The sequence below is a fragment of the Engraulis encrasicolus genome, chromosome 17 (assembly GCF_034702125.1).
Source record: "Engraulis encrasicolus isolate BLACKSEA-1 chromosome 17, IST_EnEncr_1.0, whole genome shotgun sequence".
NCBI lineage: Eukaryota > Metazoa > Chordata > Actinopteri > Clupeiformes > Engraulidae > Engraulis > Engraulis encrasicolus.
Genome location: NC_085873.1, coordinates 17,142,493 through 17,153,209, shown reverse-complemented (window position 1 = coordinate 17,153,209; position 10,717 = coordinate 17,142,493). Strand labels below are relative to the sequence as shown.

At 44.0% G+C, this 10,717-nt stretch overlaps 1 protein-coding gene across 1 annotated transcript; it reads right to left on the bottom strand.

Annotated features, from left to right (window-relative positions):
• Positions 1 to 3,518: 3,518 nt before the first annotated feature.
• LOC134467285 (cytochrome P450 26A1) lies at positions 3,519 to 6,982 on the bottom strand. The gene is made up of 7 exons (XM_063221187.1): positions 6,688 to 6,982; positions 6,249 to 6,473; positions 5,824 to 6,105; positions 5,536 to 5,685; positions 5,194 to 5,328; positions 4,659 to 4,811; positions 3,519 to 4,311 (listed from the first exon to the last, which is right to left on the bottom strand). The coding sequence occupies exons 1-7, from the start codon at positions 6,874 to 6,876 to the stop codon at positions 3,913 to 3,915; spliced, it is 1,533 nt and encodes a 510-aa protein (XP_063077257.1). The 5' UTR covers positions 6,877 to 6,982; the 3' UTR covers positions 3,519 to 3,912.
• Between the last annotated feature and the right edge of the window lie 3,735 nt (positions 6,983 to 10,717).

The window sequence follows — 10,717 nt, the reverse complement described above, 5'->3', positions numbered from 1 at the left end:
TGTGAACTCTGCCTGACCCATCGGGACCTGTGAAAGACCTCCACTTGATTATAAATGATAGCAGTGGGTCGCTAATAGGTAATCCGATTGGGAGGAGGTGGGGAGGGTTTGCTGACTCTGTGTGTGTGTGTGTGTGTGTGTGTGTGTGTGTGTGTGTGTGTGTGTGTGTGTGTGTGTGTGTGTGTGTGTGTGTGTGTGTGTGTGGAGGGAGGGGAGGGAAGGGGTGGTTGATATGATACTTTGAGGAGGGCAAGAGGGCAGCAGACATGTAAATGGCATCAGATGAGAGAGGATGGTTTTCCCCTTTGAGCTGAGCTACTGACTCTCATGGTAATGAAGAAGCCGTTTTTAACCCATCCACCGTGAGAGAGAGAGATAGATAGTGAGATAGATAGAGATAGAGATAGAGAGAGAGAGAGAGAGAGAGAGAGAGAGAGAGAGAGAGAGAGAGAGAGAGAGAGAGAGAGAGCGAGCGAGAGAGAGAGGGGCAGAAATAGAAAGGAGAGGGAGAGGCAGAAATAGATGGAGGAGAAGGAGAAGTGATGAAGTATAAACTGACTTTCCTCACATGCCAAAAAAGGGGACAAGAGATGTTCTGGTAGACCAGACATGTGGTGAAAACTGAAACATGAGGAAAATAGGGAGAAGAATGGTGGGAACGGAGGTTCAAACAGAAACAGAAAGTACAAAAAGTACACTTGCAGCCATGTGAAAAATACCAACGGCATTTGTCAGCTCCTTTACTGTATTCTGCAACGGACTGGACTGTCCGGAAGGAGCTGTAAGTCACATTTCGAGGAAGTGCACCATCACACAATGTTCACATCACAACATCTGCATCTGCATGCAGGACGGATTACAGCTTTGGCCGTCCCCGGAACAAACCATCTCAAAGGACCCCCTCCCCTCAAGCCCCTCAATACAATGTGATAGGGACCCGATTCTGCCCCCCCCCACCCCACCACTCCCTGGGCCCATGACAACTGACCCCTTTGTCCTCCCATGTCGGCATAGCCTGTCTGCTGCATCTGATTGATTGACTCTGATGATTGACTTGATTTCAAGAGGGGAAACAAACTAACTGGGGGGTCACGCAGCGATGGTCGTGAAGGAAATGAAACAAAATATTACTGGAGGTTGCGTCAGTGTTTCCACCGCGGCAAGTGACTGTAGTGATTCAAGTGGGCCTGTTCCCATGCCAAAGTGTTGTGTTTAACTTGGAATGACACTGACACAGTGCACAACTACAATGTTGTTATAAGTACAAAAGGGGAGGAAAACTGCTTCTAAAATGCCTTCAATGCTTCAAGTTAACAATACTCTGGTTATTTAGCTCAGGAGTTGTTTCGCTCAGAATGGTCAGAATTTTATCACTATGTTTAATTATTTTCTAACCAAAAAATTCTTTTCAGGTTAAGTTTTCAGCATTGTTGTCCCATGGCTATACAAGACCTCCAATAGGGGTGAGAGCTGTGTAACCACACTTTCAAGGCCAAGAAGTCGTTACTTTGATTTACACGGCATGAGAACTGCCTGATGAAAGGAGAGAAGTGGGTCTAAATCCTTTTTTCATTTGGCCACTATAAATTCTTTGCTAATAATTTTTGGTGTGAATTTGGGACTGAGAGAGAGAGAGAGATCGAGAGAGAGAGCAGAGCCGAATAGCAGAACAAAACAAAACACTTGGATTCTTCAACTCCCCTATAAGCCCCCCCACCCTGTCTCCTTCTGTTGGCATTCAACAATAGGTCGAGCGCATACCCCTAAGAGGATGCGAGGAGGAAAAGTTCAGGAGCATCGATCATTGCAGACTCGGGGTGTGCAGCGATAGGCGGAACGGGTATAAAGGTGTCAGACACTAGCTGGGGATGGGGCTCCGGGCTGGGTGTGCGCGTGTAAATCAGACCGCCCCTCTTTGGGCTTAGGGCCAAACCCAAGACACACACATGCACACACACACACACACACACACACACACACACACACACACACACACACACACACACACACACACACACACACACAGAAACACAAGCAACTATTCTCTCAGAGTCACGGGCGGACGTTTGCCTGCCTACAGGAACAGCATAGTTATCTACATGTTCATAAACGGAAAGATAAAACAGCTAACTTGGCTGAAGTTGCAGACAGATATAATCTAATTCAGAAAATCCTGTTAAATAGACATGGTGCACGTAAAAAAAAACCCTGAAACACATCTACTCCACTCACTTTTCTTCAAACTTAAAGGGACACTGTATGAGATTTTTAATTGTTTATTCATGAATTCATTATTCATACATGAAAAGGGGGATCTTCTCCATTGTCCTCCATTTTGAATTTACCAAAATAGCAATTTTTAGCAGCAAAAATGACTGTACTTGGACCATACTAGAAAATATTTTTGTATTACTTAGTAAACTTTTATGTAAAGATCAAATTTGGCAATTGGCAGCCCAGTTTCAATGAGCAGCGTAATTGCAGTACCTTTTTTGACCATTTCCTGCACAGTGTCCCTTTAACACCATCTTCACTCAAATTGTTCCTTCATTGCACACACTCAGGTCTGACCTCAGGTCTACCCAATCGTACTAGAAGTGGATGATCTTCAGTACTCTTTGTTTTGGTCACAAACGGCTCTGGACCTTCTGATGTTTCTATTATGCATCCCCATCCCTTTTTAGTGAACTCAGGGTCTGCTGTTCTTCTGAAAGGGCCTATGGCTGGGTATCTTATGTGTTTCTTATACAGAGGAGCAAAGGGAATTCTGGATCGTTTTTGTGCTCCAGGCAGAATTAAATGTTGCTTTCATTGCAAATGGAATTGCCACTCCTGTAGTTTAAAAGTTGCCTTCCTGCAGAACGCCCAAAAAGGACTAGTACCTGTTGACTGCAATGCTCCACTGGATGGAAACCATTGGCCTCAAGTTTGATCACATCATTTGAAATCCATTAAATAGGTTTCGGTTAACTTAACTCCTTAGAGGGAACAAGTCACCTCCAAGGTTTTGCAACTGGAGTTAAGAATGAGTTTTTTTGTTTTAAAGTGTAGCTATGTCTCTGGATCCCCATCTAAAAAATGTACATTGACAAGACTCATATGTATTTCTAAGGTGTGACTTTTCTAGCTTCTCTTGGGTTTACATTTCTCTGATCTCAGCAGAGGCTTTCAGCCTCAGGTTCAGCCTTGGCTTCACACAGGCTGTCTATTAAGATAAAACACATAGCTTTGGAGACACCCTGCATTGTGGTTGGTTTATAGGAAAATTCTCAGGTCAAAGTGCTCACATTTGCAAATGTTTTGGGACAGGGAAACTATGCACAAGAGAAAAGTTTTTTTTCATTTCCAAGCTGATGTTTGAAAGATCAATTTATGTTCATGCTATGTGGATGTAGTGTTTACCAAAAGTTTCACTTGTTAAGTTCCACTTAACTGTGTCAACTCTCATACAACTTACAAAACTGATAAAAACTTATAGAGCAAGGCCTGTTGCCTATGAAATACTCTACACAATTCAGTGAACATTGTTTTGTTTTTTTTATTAAATAAAGCGCATACAATAAAGTCTCATTTAAATAAGTGGCAAATAATACAAAAAAACACACTATATAAATTGGCTACATTACAAAATATACATCACAGACACATGGGAAGATAAAAAGGAAATGCAGGTCCATGAATAGTGTAGTGCCCTTTGTTTAAAAAAAATATGAGTTTTTATATACGTATATACACAACATCTGTCTTGTATTAATAAAATCATATATAAAATGTTAAATACGCCGCAATTTTATGGTCATCTTTAAATACATCTATAGATATATACAACAGCTTCCATGCTACATGGCTATGTACAGAGGTCAGGTGTGGAGAAGGGGAGCAGTAGGGTTTTTTGGGGGAGGTGGGAGTCCACTAATTGTTGTTGTTGTTGTTGTTGTAACTGCTGAAGCGAGTGGGGAGATTGTCCACAGGGTAGACTGTAGGCCCCGTCTTCATGGTCGGAGGCCCATTCAACAGAGTCCAGTTACAGTGCTGTGTGAGCTCCACCAGGAAGATCTTGAGGAGCACCTTCGCAAACTCTTTGCCCACGCACATGCGTGAACCGGCCCCGAATGGGATGTAGTTGAAACGGGAGGACGATGAGGAGGAGGAGGAGGAGGAGGAGGAGGAGGAGGAAGATGAGTCCTCGGAGGAGGCCTTGGGCATAAAGCGCTCCGGCTGGAAGTCCTCCTTGTTGGGAAAGATGTCGGCCACATCGTGTGTGTCGCAGATGCTGTAGATGACGTTCCAGCCCTTAGGGATCTGGTAGCCCTGTGGGGTGGAGAGGAGAGAGAGGAACACACAGGGATGAGCTATTGCACCACTCATAACATGACTTGCACATATCATGACCGTGCAGTTTTGTCTAACCACCTCAGTTGACCCAACCCAAACTGACTCAGTGAGGGGCAGAACTGTGCAAAACAATACCATTCATTCTACGCACCCTTTAAATTAAAGTTTAATGATGCTGATATTTCATCTGATTAAACCTGATTAAACCTTTTGAAAAAACACAATTCACACATTGGTTGATAAATGAAACGACTTAACGGAGAAAAAAATCAGACGAAGGCAATACAAGTCCAGAGGTTATGTTTTCGAATGTTTTAACTTACATTGAGTTCAAAGGTCTTGAGGGCCACCCGGAAGCCCCCAGGTACAGGAGGGTTGATGCGCAGGGTCTCCTTGATGACGCTGCCAGCATACTGCAGTTGTTCCAGCAGTTCCATACTGGGGGTCTTATCCAGGCAGTACACTCCTTCCTCCTCCTGGGAGAAACACACAGACCGAACACACTATTTAGCTGACAGGACCTGGTAGTTTGTGCTTAAATGTACTCTAATATGACTGTTTTTTAAGTTTACACTGTCATCATTACTCTGTAGAAATGCTCTGTCTTGCCCTGTGTGCGTGTGTGTGTGAGAGAGAGAGAGAGAGAGAGAGAGAGAGAGAGAGAGAGAGAGAGAGAGAGAGAGATTCATCTGCAACAGTGTGCCTAAATGTTTTCCAGTATCAATAAAATCTATCCCCTCATGCCAGTAAGTGGTGAAAAAAACAAAACAAAATGACTGTCTCAAAATTGCTTGTTAAATCAAGCTAATAATTATTATGCTTTGTCTCCAAAAGAAGTGAGAGCTGTTCTATTCTCACCTTCTCTTGCAGCTCTTCACGAACTTTCTGCACCACCTCTGGATGCAGGCCAAGGAACATGACCAGAGAGGTGGCCGTGCTGGCTGTGGTCTCATGCCCACCAAACAGCAACTCAGTAGCCGCCTCTTTAATTGCCTGAATGAAACAAACAAACATGCAGAATTACAACACTGTCAACTTTTATAATATGGTGAACCAACGACAACACTGTCGCCTATGAACTTTGAATGTTATGAATCACAACACTGTGAACCATTAGCTTGTGATATTGTGAATCTATGAAAACAGGGGGAAGGTTTGACCTCTGTTAAAAAGAAATGTCTTGTTTAATGAGACTCTTACCTGCATGCTGAATGGCTCTTCACATTTCCTGCTGTTCTCGATCAGTAACTGAAGAGCATCCTTGTGCTTGCACTCCGAATCCTCCTCTTGGAGTTTCTTCTTTATGTTCTCTTCGATTTTGGAATGAATAAAATTGCGAGCTTTAAGTCCCTAGGAGGACAAACAGAAATGACAAACACCAAAGTCAGATATGCCTGTTCAGACAGCAACAAGATCGCATAGACATAATTGCAGTAAGTTGGAAAGGCGTAATCATATATCCTGATCAAAGAAGTTTAGGCTGCTTACCCGATAAAGTCCACTAAACGGCACGTCGATGGGCAGGGAGAAGAGATTCTTGATCATCTCCTCAAACGCCTCTACCAGCTCCTGCTCGTCCGTCTTGATTTGATCAGGCTCGAAGCCGAGCAGGATTCTCATTGCGATGCGGAACATGAGTCGCTTCATCTCGGGGTAGACCAGCACGCACGCGTCTCGCTGCAGCCATTCCCTCAGCGCACTCCTCACCTCCTCCTGAATGACCGGGATATACTGCTCCAGCGCGTCTCTGGAGAACGCTTTCATGATCGCCTACAAAAAACAGGGGTTGCAGATTAATTTCAACTCGCTGACTTCACGCGCCACCGCGTTTGCAGTGAAAGAGACACGTGCTACGCCCGGCGTGGAATAATGCAATGAGATGATTACGCAGTGGTATTTTGTAACTTTCTTACCTTTTTCTTGTTCTTATGCTGGGATCCGTGCACATTGGAGAGGGTGTCCGAGCCCAGTATGGTTCTCACGGAGGCGGGCCACTGGACGGCAACAAGTTTGTGTTCGCCCAACAGAATTTGGCGCACGTTATCCGCGCCCATCACGCGAACGGTGGGGTTACCGAAAAGGTGCGTTTTGTAGATATATCCATACTTCTGGCGTTTCATCCGCAGGAATTTCCTCCTCTGGAATCAGAAGCAAAGGAAGAGACACGTCATGCCAGGATCCAATTGATAACGGGCGTTATGCAATATGGCTAAAGTTTTTAAAAAGACAGTGCTAAAATAAAGCGAAGCTAGGTCTATTGTATGCGAATATTCATTTGTTTTTGGATTCTATATACAACATTGGATTTAACTTAAACACACGGGATAAGCACAAACTAGCTACGGGACTTACCTGAAGAATCAGCTGAAGAGTCTCGCCTAGGAAAGGTATGCCCATGGTACCAGGAGGAAGGGGCCGCGGACAGCTGGAGTCGCGTCCCCTGATCATGAAAATCTCCCACAATTTCACTGTTACTAAAAATAGCAGGACTGGAAGTACCACGGTGCAGAGGAAAGTTACGGCCAGAGAAAAGAAACCCATGATGGATGGATTTCGTTGCAGGGAGTCGCAGCCAAGAAAACCGGGAGCTGTGTTTACGCACAAGTGAAACGTCTCGGTGTTTATACGCCCTTTATATATGCCGCGTCTCGGCCTCCTTTTACCTTGTGCGGATAAATTAGTTCACACAAAGTTCATCTTTAATTGTGGTGTCGTCTCGCTCCGCCCACGGGGCAGAAGCCGCGCTCAACTCTCAGCCATTTGTTACTGGCGCATTTTAATACTACCTCCTGTTGAAACTTAGACAATCCGAGGATTTAACTTTGAAAAGGTGTTAATTCCGCGACACAATGGGAAGCAGCTGAGGTTCTTTGTCACCAATATTCGGTAGTTTACACTCATTACGCAGACTTAAGCACTGTCTGCAGTGTTTGGGCGGGTTTTAATTGAGTTGCTTTTAAACTATTTAAATCATCCCTTTACCTCAAAACATAATCCCTGGTTAATCCACCAGCCCTGAAAAAGTCAGTCGGCTATTCAAATTACATGGGAGGCACGAATCTGTGTGTAGGGGTTTTTAACTAGCCGACTTGAAATATTTTTTAAAGAAGTTTATGCCCGTGGGAAAAGTTCTACAACTTATTACGCGATACAAGACATTATTTGGCCATGCAGTGACAAGCGATGCACTTTAAGTGTTTCTAATCAAATCCCAGACTTTACCCTCGTCCCCAACTACCTCGCGCTTTTACTGCCTCTGCCATGCCACTAATGACTGCAGAGCAGAGCGTGAAGGGACTGCGCTGACATAAAAAATATGATAGCTAGCTCGCGGCGGGTTCAAACTTGGGTCAGCGAAAGAAGTGACAGAGCGAAGCAAGGTTACCGGTACACCAGAAGTAAACACCGTGACCCACCCACCGCATTCAGAATTACTTTTTTACGACAGCCATAACGTGGAAAAAGGGCAGGCCGGGCAGTCAGTCAAGGAAGAGACAGAATGGCTCCAAATTTTACAGCAACGCATTATGGATTTCCCGTTTCTCATTCTTTGATGTGTCCCACTTTGCTGCCGGAGCGCTTGCCCTGTGTTTCACCCTTGATTCTTTGTGGGGACCACGGGCGAGGACAGAAAGAAGTCATGCATTTGACATCCACGTTGAGCGGGCTTCACTGGCATTCATTCATGTAATGCCACTGACGGCATCATATTTTTACGCACCGCTCTGAAGCACCTATTTGCCTGTTAACAATTGGTGAACCCCATCCAATCGCCGACCCAGGGTGAGCCGTCAAACTCCTCTATCTAGGTGAATTTATGTAATTAGGGGCTTCATCTCCCCCGGCCGGTAATCGTAACAATGTAAAATAGCTGGACTAATTAAACGCACTCCCCACAGACGCTACCTGTCCTGAAGTTCAAGTGTAGTTCATTCTCACTGTAAGCAAATAAACATTTAAGTAGGCTATTTAATACGCGCCCACACCATCGTGGAGGCTGACAGAATTGTTGGATCAATTGTTATTATAACCGGATTCTCCCATTCACGTGGTTGTGGTAGGAAATAACATTATTTTCTTAGAGCAAATGCGTAAACATACCATATAAATAAATAAATGTTCATTCTCCCGGGCAAGTTGACCTTTCAAGCCAGATGTATTGCCAAGTAGCAATAAACCTGTTATAACGCGCATCCTTCTATAATACAATAGGCTAGTGCACATGATACAAACACGATATGCGGAATTACAATAGTACACCTTTTTCAGCCTTACATTGCAGTGAATTAATAAAACAAAAATCGGTCAAACTTTAACCACACATACATTTGCTATTATGTGATAGGCTATAGGGAATCTCCATTCTTTCAATTCACCACCGAAGTAGTGGATGAGGACGCGTTCACATTTTTCTTGTCATAGAAATGTCTTTTTTCCCTTCTGTGAGACTTCTGTGAGAGAGGGAGAGCGCGAGAGGATGCGCGCGCGTCGTTAGCATTATCGCGCTGGAACGAGCGAGGTTTGCTTGTGCAGGCGCTCTTCGCTTCCCCACGTTCCCAAGCGCTGACCCGCGCGTGACCTACAACACGGACCCTGACATCTCGGTGAACTCTCGCGCAAAGCTCGCCAAGTTCACTGTCCATCAAATAACGAGATACGGGAGCCCGAGAGGCAGCAGCAATTACAGCAACGAGGCTTTATTATCCCAACTGTGATCCATTCACTGGCTGTCAATCACACAAATCAAATAAAAGAGGTAATTAAAAGCACATAGAGTAATCTGGTAATTGGGTCAAGTGATTAAACAGCCCGCTTCACTTGTGTGAAAATGAACCTTTAATTGGAGTTGTTTGACCGGGGCGCTTTGAATATTTTTCTTTTCCATCACAACACATATAAAACGTTAAACATAATTCCTGGATAGCAAACAATTGAACTGAGTCACCACAAACGCGCGTTCTAATGGCTTCCCAGAAGATCACGCTAAGTTCTCCGGTGTATTTTTCATCTTTTGTACCACTTCTAAATCAAACATATTTAGTTTGTTAGTTCACCCACTGCGACGCGTGGCACGACCGAGCGGCGTATTTAAATGGAGATATGGCGCGGACGGGTCTGATTTATGAGTTTACATGACACATAGCCCCTGTGTACGAAGTCTGAACTGCTGGCTCCACGGGAGGGGGTCAGGAGGGTGGAGAAGAGCGGTTCATGGGAGGGTCAACGCGCTCAGTCCCTAGGTAGGTGACGGTGTGTAACCCTTTCCTGGGGTTTCCAGTCACTCTGGGGTCTCTCTGTGTGTGGAGTAGTCATCATCATACCTCTTTTCGTTCGCCTATCCCTGGCGTTAGAAAGCAGTATCCTCCTTTAGTGCCGAACAAAGATAACATTTCTGGTTTTAGCTCCATTTTAGTCACATTCATTCATCCCCCAGTGATGTTAAACAAGTCTATGTTCATCTCTGTCAACGTCGACTCGCATGGTAGCCTATATAAACAACACCTCCAACACCTCGTGGACAGCCATAAAGAAACTTTAGCCAATCGAAATGAAGCTCGAGGAAGAATGGGAGGGAAGTAGGCCTATTGTTATTGTGCGTAAATATTAATGGTCTATCGCGAAAGACAACACTGTTTATATGGTTGAATGTAACTACACATCTTTTTTTCTCTTATGAAGTGAAGAATAACCATATGCTGGTGTCATTACAGACACCCAGAGAAAGGAACTCGGTTAGAGTGTGGCAGTTGTCACCTGCGAGTGTTCAGAATCATAGACATCTCTATGTTCAGAATTGCCTCAATGAAAGACACCGGAAAAGGAAAGGGCGCCGCGATTCTGTGTAAAAGAAAAAAAAAAGCTTGGCTAAGAGCCTTGTGTTTTCTGGAGCAATAAAACTGACATGCAAATCGTTGAAGAATGACGTGTCGCTCATTCATGGAAAGCATTTAGTTTACTTACCTGTCAGTCAAAGGCGCCTGCAATAGCCTAACCACGACACATCATCATATCACGGAACGTGAAATTGATTTGTGTTGTTGTGCTCTGTCATAACTTGTTAACCCCAACGAGTAATGGACAACTAAATCACTTAATTAAGTTGACACCAAATGGATTTGTTTGTTTTTGCTTCTGTCATCATTTATTCACGCGTAATTGACCCAAAAACCTCACTTGAAAAGCCACACCATAGAAAAGCTGCAAGCAGGCTAGGCCAAAACCTCATACATCTGCTGGACTGAAATGATTAACAGTGCAGGACAGTTATACTAATGTATATTACTGCAGAAAATATAGCTATATGTTCAATCATCTTTATTGTCTAAACATACTCTTGGATTTTAGTGGAATAAAAAAGTCTTGCTTTAAAAATGTATACATA

What these genes read in the sequence shown, in the direction of transcription:
- LOC134467285 (XM_063221187.1), bottom strand. Translation starts at nt 6,876, where the DNA reads ATGGGTTTCTTTTCTCTGGCCGTAACTTTCCTCTGCACCGTGGTACTT. An exon ending in CGTTTAGTGGACTTTATCGG is followed by an intron (nt 5,686 to 5,823) that starts GTAAGCAGCCTA and finishes TTGTCCTCCTAG; the next exon opens with GGACTTAAAGCTCGCAATTT. An exon ending in AAGAGCCATTCAGCATGCAG is followed by an intron (nt 5,329 to 5,535) that starts GTAAGAGTCTCA and finishes TGTTTCATTCAG; the next exon opens with GCAATTAAAGAGGCGGCTAC.